This window comes from Schistocerca piceifrons, chromosome 4 (genome assembly GCF_021461385.2).
Source record: "Schistocerca piceifrons isolate TAMUIC-IGC-003096 chromosome 4, iqSchPice1.1, whole genome shotgun sequence".
Taxonomy (NCBI): Eukaryota; Metazoa; Arthropoda; class Insecta; order Orthoptera; family Acrididae; genus Schistocerca; species Schistocerca piceifrons.
The window spans coordinates 81,027,152-81,049,595 of NC_060141.1; the positions used below are offsets into that span (position 1 = coordinate 81,027,152).

The 22,444-nt window shown below is 42.4% G+C and overlaps 1 protein-coding gene across 3 annotated transcripts in view; it reads left to right on the forward strand.

Annotated features, from left to right (window-relative positions):
* Positions 1-22,444, forward strand: part of LOC124794808 (peptidoglycan-recognition protein LA-like) — a 197,575-nt gene that overhangs the window by 152,771 nt on the left and 22,360 nt on the right. Inside the window, exon 3 of one of the 3 annotated variants that reach the window (XR_007016612.1) lies at positions 13,283-14,161. The exons of 1 other annotated variant lie outside the window; for it this stretch is intronic. Coding sequence is in view for 1 of the 2 variants with exons in the window: in XM_047258467.1 (XP_047114423.1) it covers positions 13,283-13,911 (629 nt within the window). In the remaining variant the exon portion in view is untranslated. Of the gene's footprint in view, positions 1-13,282; positions 14,381-22,444 lie in introns of those variants that run through there. One more of the 3 variants, XM_047258467.1, reaches the window with a different exon arrangement.

Genomic DNA, 22,444 nt, shown 5'->3' on the forward strand with positions numbered 1-22,444 from the left:
GTTGTGGCATACTATCTACAAGTTCATCAAGGCACTGGTGGTCCAGATTGTCTCTCTCCTCAACGGCGATTCGGCGTAGATCCCTCAGAGTGGTTGGTGGGTCACTTCGTCCATAAACAGTCCTTTTCAATCTATCCCAGGAATGTTCAAAAGGGTTTCATGTATGGAGAACATGCTGGCCACTCTAGTCGAGCGATGTCGTTATCCTGAAGGAAGTCATTCACAAGATGTGCACGATCGGGGTGCGAATTGACGTCCATGAAGACGAATGCCTCGCCAATATGCTGCCGATATGGTTGCACTATCGGTCGGAGGATGGCATTCACGTATCGTACAGCCGTAATGACACCTTCGATGATCTCGTACGTCGGCCCGACGTATTGCCATCCCAAAACAGCAGGGAATCTCCACCTTGCTGTACTCGCTGGACAGTGTGCCTAAGGTGTTCAACCTGACTGGGTTGCCTCCAACACGTCTCCGACGATTGTCTGGTTGAAGGAATACGCGACACTCATCAGTGAAGAGAACGTGATGTCAATCGTGAGCGGTCCATTCGGCATGTTGTTGGACCCATCTGTAACATGCTGCATGGTGTCATGGTTGCAAAGATGGACCTCGCCATGGACGTCGGGAGTGAAGTTGCGCGTCGTGTAGGCTATTGCACACAGTTTAAGTCGTAACATGGCGTCCTGCCGCTGCACAGAAAGCATTATTCAACATGGTGGCGTTGCTCTCAGGCTTCCTCCGAGGCATAATCCGTAGGTAGCGGTCATCCACCGCTGTAGTAGCCCTTGGGCTGCCTGAGCGAGGCATGTCATCGACAGTTCCTGTCTCTCTGTAGCCCCTCCATGACAGAACAACATCGCTCTGGCTCACTCCGAGACGCGTGGACACTTCGCTTGTTGAGGGCCCTTCCTGGCACAAAGTAACAATGCGGGCGCTATCGAACTGCGGTATTGACCGTCTAGGCATGGTTGAACCACCTCCTTCCTGGTGGAATGACTGGAACTGATCGGCTGTTGCCCCCCCCCCGTCCCCTCCCCCCTGTGTAAAAGGCGCTGCCCTTGCACGGTTGTTTAGATCTTTGAGCGGGTTTAGTGACAGTATCGACAGTCATCGTCTATCTTCAGGAGTTCTAGGAACCGGGCTGATGCAAAACTTCTGTTGCTGTGTGTACAAGAAACTTTTTTCTTCAATAAAATTCTTCAGGGTATCAGACCGCATCGTCATTTTTTAAAATGCGCCAACGTTTCGGCCAGCGTTGCAGCTAGCCTTCATCAGGGCCTTACGTCGGGAGTGAAGTTGCGCGTCGTGTAGCCTATTGCAGGCCCTGATGAAGGCTAGCTGCAACGCTGGCCGAAACGTTGGCGCATTTTAAATTATGACGATGCGGTCTGATACCCTGAAGAATTTTATTGAAGAAGACAACTGCCGCGGAAGCCTACGCTTACAAGAAACTTTTTCTTTTGTGTTCACCTCATGACTATCTTCCATTAAAGTTAATATCTACATGCACGAGAGGAACATACCGTAATGTTAAATATGAATGTAAATTTTATTATGTGAATTTAAATTTACATTTTAATGTTTTATCCTTCGTTATGTTTAGATCTGAATATGTTTAAAAATAATTTTTAACACATATTATTGTTATTTTCTGTGAATAACATTTTTCTTCTTAATAAACATAACTATGTCTGTGTGTGACTACTTCTTCGACTACTACTTTTGTCCAAAAACATTTTTTTTTTGTCTCTCACTTTCGCTTCGACAAAATCTCCAATGTACCTCTTTGGTGGTCGAGTTGCCTATCAAGCAGGACAACTCTTTAAGATATCATACGTAATGAACTTAGTATTACACGAGGGATATGTTTCTTTGTATGTCCATCGCAAGTATAATTTGAAGCTGTAGTTTTGCGAGAAGTATTGCACACATCGTAACTCACTGTCGACATATCACTCTCAGGGTTGTTCATACTGTAACCCAGAAGAACGCAAACATGTTTTTACAATTGCAGCAAGTAAAGATAATTATCTCGTGCTTACGTATAAGGAGTGTTCAATAAGTAGTGCAGCACATATTTTCCTGAAAGCTTGTTGGTTTCATTCAGGATTCTAATACATCATATAATTTCCCACAATTCTGGCTACAAAACCATATTTTTCGACATAACCTCGGTTCAGTGTGACGGCTTTAGTGGGAGGGCATGTATGCCCACATGGTACCACTCTACTGGTCGATGTCGAAGCCAACGTCTTGCTGCATCACAAACCTCCCAGTCATCCGCGTGCTGCTTCCCGTGGAGGGCATCCTTCATTGGGTCATGCAGATGGAAGTCGGAAAGAACGAGACCCGGACTGTAGGACCGATGGAGGCGAACAATCCTACGCAGTTTTGTGAGCTCCTAACGGGTGCGCATTCTTGTGTGGGACCTTGCGTCATGGGTTCAAATGGTTCAAATGGCTGTAAGCACTATGGGACTTAACATCTGAGGTCATCAGTCCCCTACTTAAACCTATCTAACCTAAGGACATCACACACATCCATGCCCGAGGCAGGATTCGAAACTGCGACCGTAGCAGTCGCGCGGTTCCGGACAGCGGTTCTAGGCGCGCAGTCCGGAACCGAGCGACTGCTACGGTCGCAGTTTCGAATCCTGCCTCGGGCATGGATGTGTGAGATGTCCTTAGGTTAGTTAGGTTTAAGTAGTTCTAAGTTCTAGGGGACTGATGACCACAGATGTTAAGTCCCATAGTGTTCACAGCCATTTGAACCATTTTGAACCGCTCGACCACACTGGCTGGCCCGTCATGGGAAGAAGAGGTTCTTTTGCATTTTTGTGCCGACGTGCACGCTAAAGTCGTTTCTTCAATTTGAGCATAGCAAAATAGACTTTTGAATTGATTGTTGGATCATGAGGGAGGACATCAAATGGAATAACCCCTTCAGAGTCCCAGAAGACAGTCAAAAATGGTTCAAATGGCTCTGAGCACTATGGGACTTAACTTCTGAGGTCATCAGTCCCCTAGAACTTAGAACTACTTAAATCTAACTGACCTAAGGACATCACACACATCCATGCCCGAGGCAGGATTCGAAACTGCTACCGTAGCGGTCGCGCGCTTCCAAACTGTAGCGCCTAGAACCGCTCGGCCACTGCGGCCGGCAGAAGACAGTCTCTATGGCTCTACCGGTTGAGGGTGCCGCTTTAAACTTGTTTTCGGTGGAGAGGTGATGTGATGCCACACCAAGTATTGCTGTTTTGTTTCTGTTTAGAAGAAATGAACCTGTGTTATATCGCCTGCGAAGCTGTTCGACAAAAAATTGTCACGATCAACTTCGTAACTCGCAAACAATTCCGCGCAGATGGTCCTTCGTTGCTCTTTATGGTGTCCTGTTAGGCGGCGAGGGACCCAGGGGCTACACACCGTCTAGTAGCCCAACAGGTGGACGAGCGTGTCAGCACTACCAAGAGATACGTCCAGTTGTCGAATTACGTCGAATGAGAGTGTCTGGACGTTCAAACACTGCAGAAGTCACAGCTGTGTGCGGCCGGGTGGCAGGCGGGAGATCACACAGGCGCGGCAATCGTATACGGTATGTGTTTGCCGGTTCGCGTGGCTGTGTCGTGAATATTTCATGTTTAAAACAGAACTTGAATCTGAGTCATCTCGGATTGCACGTTGTGGCCAGCTTTCCTACATCAAAATCGAGTCCTTACGCGGAATGAATCCAACGGAAATACACAACGCTTTGAGAGAGGTGTGTGTGGGGAATAGTGTAATGGATCGTAGCACAGTATCACAGTGCGAGAATGAGATTTTCACTCTGCAGCGGAGTGTGCGCTGATATGAAACTTCCTGGCAGACTAAAACTGTCTGCCCGACCGAGACTCGAACTCGGGACCTTTGCCTTTCGCGGGCAAGTGCTCTACCATCTGAGCTACCGAAGCACGACGCACGACCGGTCCTCACAGCTTTACTTCTGCCAGTATCTCGTCTCCTACCTTCCAAACTTTACAGAAGCTCTCCTGCGAACCTTGCTCAGATGGCAGAGCACTTGCCCGGGAAAGGCAAAGGCCCCGAGTTCGAGTCTCGGTCGGGCACACAGTTTTAATCCGCCAGGAAGTTTCATATCCGCACACACTCCGCTGCAGAGTGAAAATCTCATTCGGGAAACATCCCCCAGGCTGTGGGTAAGCCATGTCTCCGCATTATCCTTTCTTTCCGGAGTGCTAGTTCTGCAAGGTTCGCAGGAGAGCTTCTGTAAAGTTTGGAAGGTAGGAGACGAGGTACTGGCAGAAGTAAAGCTGTGAGGACGGGGCGTGAGTCGTGCTTGGGTAGCTCAAATGGTACAGCACTTGCCCGCGAAAGGCAAAGGTCCCGAGTTCGAGTCTCGGTCGGGCACACAGTTTTAATCTGCCAGGAAGTTTAGTATCACAGTGGTCTGGTCGTTTCGGTGAAGATCGGATACGCACTGACGACAACCCAATAAGTGGAAGGCCATAACTGCAACAGACAGCACCTCTGAACTTATTGTTAATGGGGTTTTGACAGAGGGTCGACGAAAAAAATGTTAAGAAGTTGCATATGAGACCGGAATATCTGTCACTTCACTTTAACAAATGACGACTGAAAAGTTAAAGATGATAAAAATTGCTGGCAGGTGGGTTCCACATGATCTGGGCGAAGACAAGAAAGCAGGTCGTAAGAGAATCGCAGGAGAATTGCTTCAGCGTTATCGAAGAAGATTGTAGCACTTGATGAGATCTGGATAGGAGATTTTGAGCCGGAACTGAAGTCTCAGTGGTCACAATGGAAAAGTTCCGCTTTCGACCCCCGAAAATATTCCACCGCCAACAATGGAAGGTAGGACTGAATGAGGTCACAGCTGCAGACAGAATGCCCCAGGGGACGTGTGTGAATGCGAATGTCGTGTGACTAGGGCCTCCCCTCGGGCAGACCGTTCGCCGGGTGCAAGTCTTTCAATATGACGCCACTTCGGCGACTTGCGCGTTGATGGGGACGAAGTGATGATGATTAGGACAACACAACACCCAGTCCCCGAGCGAAGAAAATCTCCGACCAAGCCGGGAATCGAACCCGGGGCCTTAAGATTGACATTCTGTCGCGCTGACCACTTTTTTCTTGTTTTTCTTTTTTTATTTTATTTATTTATTTTTTTAAGTAAGAAAAAATGGGGTAAAGGTCGTTCGAAGGTTAGACTGAGAATTCAACGCTACTCTTTTCTTCCAATGTCAGACTTACAACCTTTGCTGACATACATTTTTTATACTACCGCATAAATAGTGTCTATAATGTCCAAATGTTGACAAATAGTGGCTAATTAGAAAATTAATTAAGTGAGGAAATGAATAAAACTGAAAACGTCCAAATGAAAAAGACATGAAGACATCGCGGATAGTACAGATACAAAAGAAACATGCTCCTCTAGCAATTAAATGAAATTCGTGTCGGGGGCGACACCAGCTCACGACCCGACGTTCGATAGAGCAAGAGAGCCATCTATCGACCCGTTCTCCAGACGTTGGTGTAAGACTGGGTCGTCTTCTCGAAATTAACTAAGGGTCCGTAAGTGTGATCGATGTCTATCTCTGCTTCTTCGTCTATCTCATCTCTCACCCGTCACACCCCATCTGGCTGGCGGTTCGGTAAAGGTAAGTCGCAGGTAATTAGCAAAGTCTTGCCTATACTTCTTATGCTGTTGCAGCTTCGTGTGTCCATCCAGGAGAAAGTGCCAAAAATCCATTTTGTCATTTTCCGATTCGTTATAGACGCAGCCCACAACAATTCCCCGTACCCATGTCACTGCATTGGTTTTTTTTGGACCGGCAAATAAGATTCTTGGGAGAAAAGAAAAGTGTCTGATGAAATTGTGGGAGGGGTGGAGCGTAACAGGAACGCCAGGTGCCACAAAAATGGTTCAAATGGCTCTGAGCACTATGGGACTTAACTGCTGAGGTCATCAGTCCCCTAGAACTTAGAACTACTTAAACATAACTAACCTAAAGACAATGCACACATCCATGCCCGAGGCAGGATTCGAACCTGCCACCGTAGCGGTCGCGCGGCTCCAGACTGAAGCGCCTAGAACCGCTCGGCCACTTCGGCCGGCCCAAGTGCCATACCGCAGCCGTCCCACTACATGCTAAACGATGTTCAACAGCGTCCACTGCTGCGCAGCCTAAACACAGTGGGTTGTGTGCCAAATGAATCGCGTGCTGCCGTTGATTCGTTGCGAACTTCCTATTTACCACCACATACCATGTTGAGCGTACCGCCGTTGGGAGGTAAACGTTCCGTATAACGCGCCATATCTGTCGCCAGTTCTTGTCTGGGTTCTTCTTTTCCAGGGTATTCCTGGGGCACCGGCGCGGTAAGAGTTGGTATACATTTCGCGTCGTCGGTAGTCGTGTTGTTGGGAAGGATTCTCTGACATAGCTAAGCTCAAAAAATAAACAATAAAAAATAAATAAAAAAATAAAAAATAAAATAAAATAAAAATGTAGGCTTGAAATGCGACATCTTCGGTGAAATATGGCCCACAAACCACTCAGCTACCGGGGGCGGACAGGGGACGTCTGTAACAGGCGCGTACTACAAGCTGCTTTGCGCTCGAAAATTCATCAAAGAAGACCTGACATGACTGCAGTTGGTGTCCTCATTTTGCACGGTAATACAAGACCGCATACTACCCCACCACTGAGAGAAACGCTCGACGAATATGGATAGCAAATACTTCCCCACACACTATACAGTCCTGATATGATCCCGCCAGATCCTGGTTTGTTTCCCAAATTGACGACACAACTCCTTGGAAAACGTTTCGATGCAAATGATGAATCTTTCAGTTCGTAGACCTGGGTAATCAGACAGCTCAACAATGAAGGTGACCCATTAGGAATACAGAAGTTGTCAAAACGCTGGGAAGCTGTCAAACATGAGTCGGGATTATATTGAAGACCTGCAAAGAAATTTAGTAAAATAAATTAATTTCTTAAATTCTATCTTACAGTGTGTGGAATTTTTAAAATGGCACTCTTAGATGCGTAAGAGGAGATCTGAAACTGGAAATATGCTTATGACATTTCTTGCAAAAAGTCACATTCACTACTAAAACGATAAATATTTACCAAAATTTTAAAATATAAAGGAAATGACTAGATGTTTCCGAGAAATGTTTATCAAGTGCCAGCCCACTCCCTCTGCCACCCCCCCTTTCGCCCCCCCCCCCCCGCACACACCTGGTACTAAGAGAGTTAGTAATGGTCTTTAGAAGGTGGAAATCTACGTCGTTGGAACAACTGCCAGCCTATGAGAAATAACGCTGTGGTTACACGCTGCCTGCCTGCGTGGTAAATAGATGCTCAAAATGTCATCTGTCTTCTGCTCTCAGAGTAGCTGAGATACAACAGCCCCCACATAACTCATTTCACAATCATTACTACAAACAAGCACCACATTTCAAGAAGACCTTCTCGGTAATGCACGTTCACGAAATCCATCTGATCTGTTTGGCACGACTGTGTTGTCGGGACAGAATTAAGATGGCGGAAATTCGTTTTACCGCACCTTCAACCCACTCAAGAACTGCGATCGCTATGGTTCATTTTCCTGTGTTGCCGGCATTCTACACAGCAAAGGGCTAGTCATCTCGGCAGCACAATGCTGTTGACAGTAATGCTGATACAGTCTTCATAAATGTAATTAAAATACTCCTTGAAACACTTAAGGAAATGGTTTTACAATTTTTAGTACAAGCAACAAAATTGTATCATTTGAAAGAAAATTGAAATTTCGAATTCCTTCAGTTATAGAAAACAGTTTTAATTGACTTCCCACATGACTTACATGAACATTTGACTAAAAACAATTTTAAAGGAGATGAAGTTTCTAAGCTATTTGTAGAGCGCTTAAATGATTGTAAAAATTATTTGAAGTATTTTCCGATGTTCAGTGCATTCTATATTCATTTTCCTTAACAGACAAGCAAGAAGGCTTAAGAACAAGAGACTTGAGAAACTACTTGATTTTAAAGAAGACTTTGATTGAAAGAGAAAGGCAAAACATCAGCCATTATGTAATTTCAGGAGAAATTTATCAGAAGAATGCGCAAGTATATCAAAATACGCTGTTATTGTTTTACTTCCGCTTATCGCTACATATTTATGTGAAGCAGGATTTTATTACCATGCTGCAAAAACACAAAAATTTTCTGCTACTGTACCTGATATAAGATGATTTGTAATTTGTAAATCACGATTTGTAATTTGTAAATCACATAAGCCGTTAAAAACTTATTTCATTCTGTTGTTATGTGTTAAGGACAAAATAAAATCATTGCTAAATACATTTGTAATAAATAATAATTTTCATCTTAGTTTAAAAAATGTATAATGATTTCTGTGTCATTAGTTATCATTTAAAATTAAAATAATCACTAAATGCACGTGGGCTATTTGGAAAGCAAGGAACGACCGGTCGCGAAATGGAAACCACTGTGAAAATCAGAACTGGTTATTTGCGACATATAGCTACACCTTCCAGCTACTTCTCGACTTAGAGATGTGTCGTAGCGTTGTACCAACTTTCCAATACGCCCATCATAGAAGACAGCTTCATGTGCTTTCCAACAATTGTCTAGGCGCTACAGTCGGAAACCGCGCGACCGCTACGGTCGCAGGTTCGAATCCTGCCTCGGGCATGGATGTGTGTGATGTCCTTAGGTTAGTTACACTTAAGTAGTTCGAAGTTCTAGGGGACTGATGACCTTAGAAGTTAAGTCCCATTGTGCTCAGAGCCATTTGAACCATTTGACAATTTTCTACGCTGGACTGCAGCTCTTTGTTTGTGCTAAAATTTTGTCTTTACAGCCAGCGTTTCATTTTAGCAGAGTTAAAACTCGGAGGGAACCAGATCAGGACTGTATGGTGGGCAGTCAAATACTTCTCATAGAAAACGCTGCAGGAGCGTCTTCATTGCCCCTGCAGTGTGCTGCCGAGAACTCTTCAAGAAGGAAATGCATGCCAGTTACGTTATGTGGGATTGCATAAAATCAGGCGAAATATGTCGGAAGACACCCATACCTCGTTTGAGACAGTATCTTCTAGGCATCTTTGTGCGCTCAGAACTAAGAAGAATGACGTGATGTTATGTATAGTATTACTGGAGACCCTGCCCAACAAACCTGTGGAAAGCTCCTGCGGATTTTCACTGTAGTTTCCATTTCGGGACCGATCGTTCATTGCTTTCCGAATAGCCACCATAATACTATTTGCTCATTTTTTAAAATTGTTGTTATTTTAGAAGCCTCCAAAACAAGCAAGGTGCTCTACCAGAGTACCAGGATTCTCGAAGTGTTCTGTCAAAGGAAAATTTTGGGAAGCCCCGATTTAGTACACTACATGCTAATTTGATGTTTGTTGCACACGCCTCTCATGGTGGTGCAATTCTGATGGCGAGTGACATAGTCACGGCACATGTCATGTAGCCGGTAGTCATAATACACTGAGATGACAAAAGCCATGGGATGCCTCGTAATATCGTTTCGGATCTCCTTTTGCCCAGCATTTTGCAGCAGCTCAATGTGCTTTGGACTCAACAAGTCGTAGGAGGTCCGCTGCCGAAACATTGAGCTACGCTGCCTCTATAGCCGTACATAAGTACGAAAGCACTGGCAGTGCAGGGTTCTGTGCACGAACTGACCTCTCGATTATGACTCATAAATGTTCGATGCGATGCCGGAATGGCGATCTGTGTAGTGAGGTCATTCACTCGATATGTCCAGATCGTTCTTCAAACCAATAGCGAACAGTTGAGGCACAGTGACTTGCCGCACTGTTATCCATAAAAATTCTATAGTGATTTGTTTACATGATGCCATGAATGGCTGCAAATGGCCGCCAATTAGCTGAATATAACAATTTTTAGTCAATGATCGGTTCGGAGGGACCGGAGGACCCAGTCCATTCCATGGGAACACAGCCTACACCATTATGGAGTCACTAACATCTCGCACAGTGTGTTGTTGAGGACTTGAGTCCATGGCTTCGTGGGGTCTAGAACATCAGCTCTTAAAACTGAAATCGCGGCTTATCTGAGCAGGCCACGTTTTTCCACTCGTCTAGGGTCCAGTTGGTATGGCCATGAGCCTAGGAGAGGCGCTATAGGTGATGTGCTGTTGGCAAAGACACATAGTGTCAGTATTCTGCTGTCACAGTCCATTAACGACAAATTTCGCCATACGCCCCGATTGATCTCTACGGTTAGTTCATGAAGTGTTGCGTGTTTGTTAGCACTGACATTGAAAAGTATTTAAACCAACAAACTCTGGGAGATTGTAGGAGACATCAAAACAAATATTTTTTCCTAATGTTATTTTTTCCTGTGAGGAGTATTTAAACCAGAAGAGGAAGATTTCTCTGGCGGCAAATTAATTAAACCAACAAACACTTTTCCATTTTTTTATGATCAAGAGACAACACATTAACACAACCCAATTTCAATTACAGTAGATTTTCAAAAATGCCTCTATTGACACATAAACAAAGGTTACGCCATCGGGTCATGTTCTGTCTGACACATGCAAAAACCCCAGGAATATCCTGAATTGTTCTTGATGTTGCTACTATCCGGGCAATCAGATCTTCTTCTGATGCAACAGGAGTTGCGTAAACAAGGTTGCACATCTCTCCCCACACACAAAAGTCCAGAGGGGCCATATCTGGGGATCGAGCAGGCCATGGTACTGGACCACCTCTGCCAATCCACATTTCTGTGAACTCTTGGTCCAGGAATCGACACACACGACGACTGAAATATGCCGGTGTCCCGTCATGTTGGAAGCACATGCGTTGTCTTGTAGGGAGTGGGACGTCTTCCAGCAATTCTGGCAATGCCCCGGCGAGAAAATTGTAATAGTGCCTGCCATTTAATGGCCTAGATAGCAGACACGGCCTAAGTAAACACCGACCCACACATTAACGAAGAACCGCAATTGATGAGCGTTAGTAACTGTGGCATGTGGGTTATCCACACTCCAAACATGTGAATTGTGCATGTTGAAGACTCCATCATGCCCGAACATTGCTTCATCGGTAAACAACACAGAGGATGGAAATGTAGGATGCATTTCACACTGTTCCAGGTACCACTGCGAAAACTGTGCTCTGGGTGGATAATCAACTGGTTCCAGGTTGTGGACATGCTCTAAGTAAAATGGACGTAACAACTGCTCTCGGACTGTTCTTACATTAGTATGATTCGTCCCCATGTTACGTGCAATTGCACAAGTGCTGATTGAAGGATCCTGCTCCACATGCAGCGTTCTTACCGAACGATGGCGTCCCTGTCCAGGTAATCTGCTAAAAGACCCAGTCTTATGCAGACATTGGTACACAGCAGCAAAGGTCGTATGTTGCGGGATACGGTGATTAGGCTATTGTTGTTGATAAACCCACTGTGCAACTCATCCGTTGTGGTGCGCTACATAGTACGGACCAACCATATCAGTGTACTCACTCCAGGTGTATCGCTCCAGTAGTAAACAGAGACAATGCATTACTACACTGGTGGACAGGAGTTGCCTACAACTGAAGAGCTTAATACGTCCTCTAACAGCTGAAGATCATAATACGGCCTCTACCAACTGAAGAGCATAACACGGCCTCTACCGGCTTAAATAATCCTCATAGTAATCCTCTTTCAAATTCTGAAGGTGGCAGGGGTAAAATACAGGGAGCGAAAGGCTATTTACAAATTGTACAGAAACCAGATGGCAATTATAAGAGTCGGGGGGCATGAAGGGGCAGCAGTGGTTGGGAAGGGAGTGAGACAGGGTTGTAGCCTCTCCCCGATGTTGTTCAATCTGTATATTGAGCAAGCAGTGAAGGAAACAAAAGAAAAATTCGGGAGTAGGGGTTAAAATCCATGGAGAAGAAATAAAAAGTTTGAGGTTTGCCGATGACATTGTAATTCTGTCAGAAACAGCAAAGGACTTGGAAGAGCAGTTGAACAGAATGGATAGTGTCTTGAAAGGAGGATATAAGATGAACATCAACAAAAGCAAAACGAGGATAATGTAATGTAGTCGAATTAAGTCGGGTGATGCTGAGGGAATTAGATTAGGAAATGAGACACTTAAAGTTGTAAAGGAGTTTTGCTATTTGGGGAGCAAAATAACTGATGATGGTCGAAGTAGAAAGGACATAAAATGTAGACTGGCAATGGCAAGGAAATCGTTTCTGAAGAAGAGAAATTTGTTAACATCGAGTATGGATTTAAGTGTCAGGAAGTCGTTTCTGAAAGTATTTGTATGGAGTGTAGCCATGTATGGAAGTGAAACATGGGTGATAAATAGTTTGTACAAGAAGAGAATAGAAGCTTTCGAAATGTGGTGCTACAGAAGAATGCTGAAGATTAGATGGGTAGATTACATAACTAATGAGGAGGTATTGAATAGGATTGGTGAGAAGAGGAGTTTGTGGCACAACTTGACTAGAAGAAGGGATCGGTTATAGGACATGTTCTGAGGCATCAAGGGATCACAAATATAGCATTGGAGGGCAGTTTGGAGGGTAAAAATCGTAGAGGGAGACCAAGAGATGAATACACTAAGCAGATTCAGAAGGATGTACGTTGCAGTAGTTACTTGGAGATGAAGAAGCTTGCACAGGATAGAGTAGCTTGGAGGGCTGCATCAAATCAGTCTCAGGACTGAAGACCACCACCACAACAACAACAACAACAGTAGAAAATTACATTAGGTAAAAATATTTGTTTTGATGTCCGCTATAACCTCCTAGAGTTTGTCGGTTTAAATACTTTTCACCCTGTATAAGCAAACGCAGCTGCTCCCGGTCGTTAAGTGAAGGTCGTTGGCGACTTCGCTATCCATGGTGAGACGTAATTTTCGTCACACTCTTGAGCCCGTGGATCTCGGAATATTAAATTCCCAAACACTTTCCAAAACGGAATGTGCCATGCGTCTAATTCCAACTACCATTCCATGCTCAAAGTTTGTTAATACTCTTGGTGCGGCCCTATCATGTTGGACTCATTTTCACATGAATCACTAGGGTAGAAACGGCAGCTCCGCCAGTGAATGACCCTTTCACACCTTGTGTACGCGACACTATGGACATCTGTATGTGCGCATATCGCTATCTAATGACTGTGACATCTGTGTAAATAGTGTATTTTGTTTCGCTCACAGCAGGAGCCCCTCAGACGTCACACAACACATGTTTATTTGATTGCAGTGCCTCCGCCGAACCCTGAACTGGTGCTGAAGAACGGACAGCGTATCGTTCCCAGGTCCGTGTGGAGCAGTGGCGTGCCGCCCAATTTCAGGATCCCTCTGCACCATCCGATACCGTATGTGGTCGTCGGACACACGGCGGGCACGGCCTGCAGAGGCGAAGAGGAGTGTTTCGTCCTCCTGCGCGCATACCGCGACGAGCACTACGCCAAGTGGGGGCAGCCCGACATCTCGTACAACTTCCTCATAGACGTGGAGGGCAACATCTACGAGGGCCGCGGCTGGGGCGCCACCAACAACTACGACAGGGAGTGGGTGCTGCGCTGCAACCTGGCCGTCACCTTCATGGGCAACTTCGTGCACCACAATGCGACGGAGGCGATGGCGCACTCGCTGCAGCTGCTGCTAGAGCTGGGCGTGTCTCTGGGCAAGCTGGACAGCGAGTACCGGCTACTGGCGCACAATCAGGTGGCCAGCACTCTCAGCCCGGGGCCCAACGTGCTCAAGCTCATCGAGTCCTGGCCGCACCGCTGCTTGAAGCTCTGCAGCGCCGGCATGCAGTGCATCCGAGCAAACTCGACGGAAGTGAGCACGACAGCATTGAGCACCGTCGAAAGTGGAGAAAGCTGAACTGCAGCAAGCGATTGTGCGCTGGAAATAGTTCTGTGGTACCAGACCTATTCCTCGAATTCTGTGTGCCGGACTTTTTCTGGTGTTGTAAGTGAACCTCTAAGAACGGACTGATTGGTGAACCTCACATTCGACATATAATTTGACTAATACCTTGATTTATTCAGCATAGTCGCAGTACACCCAGTGAAAACAGTTCATAACCTGGCCACGCCGAGTCAAGAGTCACTGCATCCCAAAACTGAACAAGGTAATCTCACCAAAACGTCCAGAGAGCCAAAGCCAAGACGTTACACTCAGTACTGAAGCCCTCCACTGTAGTAACAGGGTACGCATCCAATCCACAGGTTGTTGTTATTGTGGTCTTCAGTCCTGAGACTGGTTTGATGCAGCTCTCCATGCCAATCTATCCTGTGCAAGCTCCTTCATCTCCCAGTACCTACAGCGACCTACATCCTTCTGAATCTGCTTAGTGTATTCATCTCTTGGTCACTCTCTACGATTTTTACCCTCCACGCTGCCCTCCAGTGCTAAATTTGTGATCCCTTGATACCTCAGAACATGTCCTACCAACTGGTCCCTTCTTCTCGTCAAGTTGTGCCACAAACTCCTCTTCTCCCCAATTCTATTCAATACCTCCTCATTAGTTATGTGATCTACCCATCTAATCTTCAGCATTCTTCTGTAGCACCACATTTCGAAAGCTGCTATTCTCTTCTTGTCCAAGCTATTTACCGTCCATGTTTCACTTCCATACATGGCTACACTCCATACAAATACTTTCACAGGTCTCGGCAAGTTTGCACGATCACTGCAGGCGTTGTCACTATCAGCTTGATGATCTGAAGTGATGTAACGAACCCTACCTCTGCCATGCACCGTAGTTGAGGCCACCGACAGGGGTACTGGAACCGCGTCCTAACGCCTACTGCGGTATCTGTCAGTGAATGTGCTTTGTCTATGTCGTTATACGAGTCACTTTTGGGCCCTGACATACGAATCTTGAACTGCTGGGAAGTGGAGGGAAAGAGGAGAAAGTCTGAATATCGAACGAGAAGATGTCGTTCGAACATGATCAACAGCACAACGCACTTGCCTTGGTATTTTGCACAAATTCAGCAATATCAGAGTATAGTGTCACGTTATAAATATACTCTTCATGATTTCAAAGCTTCGAGCAAATCTTAAAGCACGAGAAACAAATTTCGTAGAAAAATGGATGTGCTTCACAACTGGTTTTTATGTTATCGTGAGGAAGAGACTTTTACTTGCATTTTCTTTTTTCAATAAATGTCTTTTTTCCATTTTTTAAAAAAGAACTATGGATTTTATTTAAATATAGGTTTTGTTGAGAAATTATGTTGGTTATGGCTCATTTTGCTTCCTAGTCTGACATACTGCGAATAAAATTTCTACTGGATGATGGCTCAGGTGAGCAGGAAATAGACTGAACTTATTTGAACAACTATTTAGGGACACATCAAAATTACATGTCCTGCAAAAAAAAAAAAAAAAAAAAAATTTTAGGCTATGGGCTATATTTTTGGAAACATGCCCGTGGCTCCATAGACATTTAGGAATACCTGAAGTGCACTAAGAAGAGTTATACTGTACTGAGAATGAAGCAAAAAGCATTTTGAGCATTTCTTTACTGTGAATGGAAAGTAGACAATTGTATTCTTTTACGATAATTTATAAACAAGAAGTTAATTCGTTAACTGTAAATCTTTCGTTTCGTTGTTCTTAAAATGACAAAAGTTGGTACATTTGAAAGAAACAGTCTAAGTGGTTTTTAACAGCCTAAAATGTGAAAACTTATGTTCCTAAGCACGGAAAGTAACCTACAATGTTATTGTTTCTTTCCTTTTTCATTGTTCACCCTTGCAGCGTCGAGAAGGTTATTTTAGTATCTTAAAACCTCAGCAGCGTAAGAAAAAGCAATTTTTCAAGGTACGAAATGTTGGCTATTGAGAGCTCTTTTCGACGAAGCTAATTTTGTGCCATATTCTCACTGAAAATGGTGGCGAGGACTTCCTAGCCTTCAGGTAGCACGAGAATGTATACAATGTGTGGTTCACCATTCAGTTCCTTTGTCTAAATTTCGCACACACTGTTTCCTAGCAAAAATGGGTAGCAACACGTATGTGTGAGACAGATGCTATATTTAGTGACTCTGCATTGCTTTGTCTGTGATATTAATTGATAGTAAACTGCATAAGTTTTGAAAATAATGACACAGTGGAGAAGAGATGTGGAAAAATAAACACTCGCGAAAAGAGGTAGGCAAATTTTATTTCTTGTCTGGGAATTACGAGCTTACGTGTGGCAGTGGCACTAATGTGCATCTGATTTCAAACTGTGACTGTGTTAGAGCATCAATAGTGTGAAAGTGTTCGTCGCTGTGGTGTGTATTGTGCATGAGCAAGTAGCGTAGGACAATCAGAACTGGGCTAAGAAGAAGGAGCCGTCTCTCAGCAGCTTCTTCTCTTTCGTTCATACTATACTCCTGTCTCACCTTTGATGTAATTCTTGTGTGATCTCTGTAGCGTGCAAAAACGTTCGAAAAGTGTGAACAGTGTGGTTTGAAAGTTGCATCACATTCCAGTCATTAAAATTTTCTCCAGTTAATAATCATTCATAAATATGGGCGTTTATTAAACAACTTCTGTAAGATTATATTTCTCAGATGTTTGTAAAAAACCGAAAACTGCAAATGGACAGGGACTCCTTTCCCATTGGAATCCTCCATTGTACTTATAATCAAGGAAGAAGTTCAAAAAGAGTGTCGAACTGTAATGAATTACTTGAACTAAACAACGGTATTCAGTGCTTTCTGTGACTGAAATTTATTCGAAATAAACAAATCAATAAAACCAAAGTTTATAATTGCATAGCCAGATGCAGTGTTTCTTTATCCTACGGCAAGTATAGTGTTCAAATATGTACATGACATATCTCTGACTGCCACCGCTCAAGTTATTTCCCCACGTTGAAGTTCATTACATATTAACTAATCATCCAAAATTATGTTAATAGATTAATCAATTTTTAAGAAATGTCTGAGTGTTAGGCACAAGAAATTAAAATAACTTGTGCTTCTGCGTTACATGACATGAAAAAGTACAGCACACACATTTGATTTTATATGTGGTATAAAATAATTGATCACTGCTGGGCAGTCAAGTAAGTCTGCTGGTAACTATATTTTCCTCGAAGAATTAATGCGGTTTCACAAACCTTTTTCACTGATTAGTACGTAAGTCCCTATCTGGAATTCGTTACATCTTATGTACCTTATGTTTTTGGATCCTTATCACAATAGCAAAATTGCTTTACCTACCATAATAAAACGTTTCACAAACAGCTGACGAAATTTCAGAATCGTAGATAGCGGTCTAGTTGTCACTTCTCTGTGTCAATACTTCACATGAGTTACCTAACTAGTTTTTGAAATGTGCAGTAAATATTTTCTGCTTCAGATAGTGTTCACGTGAAATCAGAAACATTACAGATAAAATATAATAGTTATTCTCAGTTTTAATCGAGAGACAAGATACTGCTATTATTTCGATAGGACGATCTTAAAATCATTCGTTTTATGAAGTAAGATCGAAAACGGGAGTCTTCATCATCATAATCTTCGCAAAATCCGGCATACTTAGTGAAAAAGTCTGTTGTTTAATATTTACTCGTCAAAATCAACAAGACACGGGGGTTATTTGCGATTAACTGATCATGTCATTCAAAAATTAACCATACCACTTCCAAGTACTATTACAACTAAATTTCTGAATCAAGTTTCAGTACTAATGGTTGGATACTGCGGAAATCTTCATCTATACCTAACCATTATTTTAGATTTACTTTCTTTTAAGGAGAGCTGCAATTCTAACCACGCCTTTCTACATCTTCATACAATCAGCTGCGACACCTCAAACCACCCATCTTCTGTAGACAATCACCGAGAAATATGTTAATACTGCTGAAACGCTCTGATAAAGTTTTTTAGCAGATTTACTAAGGTGAGTTTCATGTATACAATTCAACATCGGTCTGAAATACAGTACAATTTATTACTATACAGTGGCATGAAAAACTATTTATAATTAGACCTGTAACGGTTGGTTTACTATGAATTTTAAAAGCGTGATTTTGACTCAACGTTTTTATTCTAAGATCAAGAAAATTGATACCTTCAGCTGTCTCAAGTGCAACGGTGAATTTGATGTGGTGGCGTATTACTCATGGTATTTGGAAATGATTCTAATTCATTTGCTTTATTATTGAACATGACGATTGTGCCCTCAACATACATTTGCTAATAAATCAGTTTAGCTTTTAAAAGGGTATTGGCACTGAAAAATTTGTTTTTCAGATGGATAATGTAAATATCAGATAAACGGACTGCCACAATGCTTTCCATTTTTTAAATCGTCTGACTGTATACACATTTTTCTTGTTGATTAAGATATAGTTTTGCAGTATAATCGATTCTTATATTTCTAAGAGTAAACGTAAGTCTATCTGGATAAGTTATTCGTTTCTTGGTAAATTGCACCTAATTATTTCCATAGACCATAAATTTGTGTACAGGTTTACACTGCTTAAGGATGGAAATCGGACATTGTCTGGTTTGTGCACGTTAGTGCTGTCGTTAATATCCTCTCGGGGATTTCTGATATATAAGTTGTTTCCATAGGTGTAAAATTTCTGAGAAATGTTTAAGCTACGTACAGAAGCAATATCCAGCATTGTTCCTTGAATTAGCAGTGGGATGTATTGGACACTAAGGTTTATGAATTTTTGGCTGAAATCTTAGTTTAGGTGTTAAGGGTTTCGTGATTTGCTATCTTGGCCATCAGCAAATGGTAAATGGTGGCTGGTACTCTTAATTTATTTCCTAAACTGAGCTTGATATTTAGATGTGAGTTCAGTGTCCAGACCTTATATATTAGTTTCCAGAAGGAGCAGTAAGAGTTTAATGCTGTAATCTTCTTCATTCATGACTAATGCAGTGGTACATTCATCTGCCTTTACAACAAGGTCTTTACTACCTGTAAGTTTTTTTTATTTACGCCAACGGGTATTATTAATCAGTTTTCCCAGAGTTATTTGTTGATTATAGATTTATTGATTTTTTTTCTTTTTTGCTACTGAGCTCATCACAGTATTTTACTCACTTTGGCTTAGGTTAGCTGTGGCACTAGCAACTTTCTTTATTTTCTTGTCATTGGGTTTAGGTGCAGTGTTATGTTTGAGAACTTTATTCAGTAAATAAAGTTCTCCGTTTTGAAAGAAAATGATGGTTGAGTTTATTAATATATCGTAGAATTCAAGACTTGAAGTGTTGAGGGTTTCATTAGAACAATGTAGTAATTCTGACGTAGATGAACTTTCTTTTCATGTCTTGTGTAGATGATTAGCTGTTGTTCGCTTATCTGTCTATTGATGTTCCATAAGGTTTGAAGAAGTGTGTAGGACACATCTAATTATTGAGTTCAAGATGCAGTTTAGAATGTCTTTTTGCTTGCGGAGGTAATTGGTTTCAGTTCTGAACCGCATTATTTCGCACTTGGTAATCTATGGACATTTACTCTGGCTTTTAACGTTAACTTTGATGTAGATACTGATTACATTAAAACTATTGTGGCCATGTCAAAGATTTTAGCTTAAATTATCTTCATATATCTTCTCTCTGCAGTTTTTAGTGTAGTGGTAGAATGCCTGGCTAGACAACTTGAATCTTATTTTATTCATGCTGGATGTTATGAACTCTTTGCCATTGATGGTTGTTGGGCAATAACACAACCAGTGATAAATATCTTTAAATTGCTTTATTGTTAAGGTAAAAGTATTTTGCTGTTATTAACATGTTGCACTTGTCAAGTATTTTCTTTACTTAGTTTAGATCTTTGCTCAACACGAAATTAATCATATTTCTGGGTTATAAACAAAAACATCTAATGTAAAGCATATGTGTGAAACTCAGACTGACGTGTAGAATATCAGAAATTGTATTTTACGTGCCACAGTGTTTTATTTTGAATACATGTGTTATTTGTTCTTCAACAGCTTTCTCATTGTCTGGGAAAAAGATATGGACCATGCCATTCCAAAGTGCTGTCCACTGGACCATATTTAAGCATATATAAGTGCTTCATCTCATAACTAAATAAATCCAGGCAAATTAGCCAGTTTTTATTACCAAAACAACATAAAAATAACGCTAAATATTGAAATATTGTTGTGCAGCGATTTACCCCGGGACGAATTGTCCTATTTCCGATACATAAGCCGCACCTACATCCATCCTTGTAATGTTTCTATGGCTGGTGAAGTATCATTGAAAACAAGGGCAAAGTTGTACAATCCAGTGTCATCAGTCAACTGAAATTTCGACGGCTGTGTCGTGCCCTTATACGTGTAGTAGAGCACATATTTTCAGGACAATGTGCCCATTGTTCAGGACAATGTGCCCATTGTTGTCCTGTACAAAAAACTGGTCACTTGGTCTTGGCTCCTTACGTAAACTGGTGTAATTTATGACCCTAATATAAACAATTAATATAATAATATAAACAAACTACTTTGGTTATGGGTACACAGATAAAATTTATGACAGAATGCTCTTAGCCCGATCCCAATTACCATGATTTATGACACAAAATGGCCTTATTTATATCTGTGCAATTAAATTAACATATTTTATGACCCGAAAATTTGCCACCTCTCTCCCTCCACACTTCTTTAGGGATGTTGTGTAATGTACGAATGTCAGGTCAGGTGGAATTATCTTAACTAATATAAATTTTAACCAAAAATTATGTCAGATATTTGGCACCACAATGGATGTGCAGTAATCATTTTAGAATTTGTGTTTTGCAGTTTTCAGCAGAGTATTGTGCCCAGTGGTATTTGCAGCCAGCACTCCTACACATTGCTGCCTTGTACTGATATTTACAGTTTGGGGTCTATTTGTTACAGTTTTGGGGCATTTTTCTCTAAATATTCTGAATACCCATTTTTAATTATCATCATTTAAAGACACGGTCATATTAATACGAGACCTTAAATGTCTTAACAGTTACCAGCTTAGTACAACACATACACTTATTATTAGTATGTCGAAATCAATGTCACTATCAAGCTCTCTTAGAGGATTCTGATGGTATAAGATTATACTAGAGGTGAGTAGACCTGATTTGTGAGAGTAGCTGTTAATGGTTGCTCAAATAAGAGGAAACTGTGTGGACTCATTTCTTGGAATTCGTGTCCAGTTGGGAGAACTCACGGGAACCCACAACTGAACAATGTTTAGTATTTATAGCATCGTACAAGTGCATCCAGACGCCGAGCGGTTCTAGGCGCTACGGTCGCAGGTTCGAATCCTGCCTCGGGCATGGATGTGTGTGACGTCCTTAGGTTAGTTAGGTTTAAGTAGTTCTAAGTTATAGGGGACTGATGACCGTAGCAGTTAAGTCCCATAGTGCTCAGAGCCATTTGAACAATTTTTTTTCAGTTTCTTGAGGTTTAAATAACGATAAGCCACAAAACGGCCTCTCGGAATAGCTCATGACTACTACTGAAACTGATGAAACTGAAACAAAAACATAATTGGTGTTGTCTTGGTGCTTGTCGCCCCCACATATCGCATATCACATCATGCAAGTAGGAACACGAGTGTCTCGCCGATTAGTGTCAGATCGCGCGGCCGCTATTGCAGCATGTCGAATCGCATATTGCATCGTCTCAGTGTGTACCGCACCTAATCCGTGCCACCTCAGACAACTTCAGACCGCCAACAGGTGTAACAGTTTGTTTAGCGCTGACGTTCCAGAAACCGCCAGCTCTTACGAGAAACTAGGTAGAGGACACAGATTTATGGTACTCGCCGTCTTCGGTCCGTTTCGGGCAAAAATATAGCCTGTCAAACACCTTGAGATACTCGGGAGGTGTGGGTGAGACAGTGTTGAAAACAGGAATATCCCAACAAGACACAGTAAGTGCTATTCAGACACCGTAAGCTGACCCAGGAAAGACGGCCAGACGTGAGAGACATAGCACTCCATATCTGGAACGAGCTACTGACACAATACAAAATACCTAGGCGTGTATCTGGAAAAACAGACACACTTAAAGTACACGCTTGACACAATAATCGTCTTGTGGACGCTGCAGTTCTTATTTTCGTACTTGCTAATAAAAACTGGGAAGGAATTCCTCCTTATGCAATAAACAGTTTTTTAGTTTTGTTTCAGCACTTTTTGTGTTCATTTGCTTTATTCATTTATTTCCTTTCTAGAAAGCTGTTGTTACATTTCAACCTCTTGTGTGGGCTATATAAAGGTTTGACACAGAAGTATTTGCTTTTGTAAAAGAAGCAAATATTTAGTGTGAATAATTTTACATTAGTTTGCAGACAGGAGAGAGTTTAGACGCGTATCACTGAGATGAGGCTGTCTATGTTTTTGGTTTACTATGTGTCTAAAGATTTCGGTTTTATTGTAAATTTGGAAATAAATTGCATATGAAA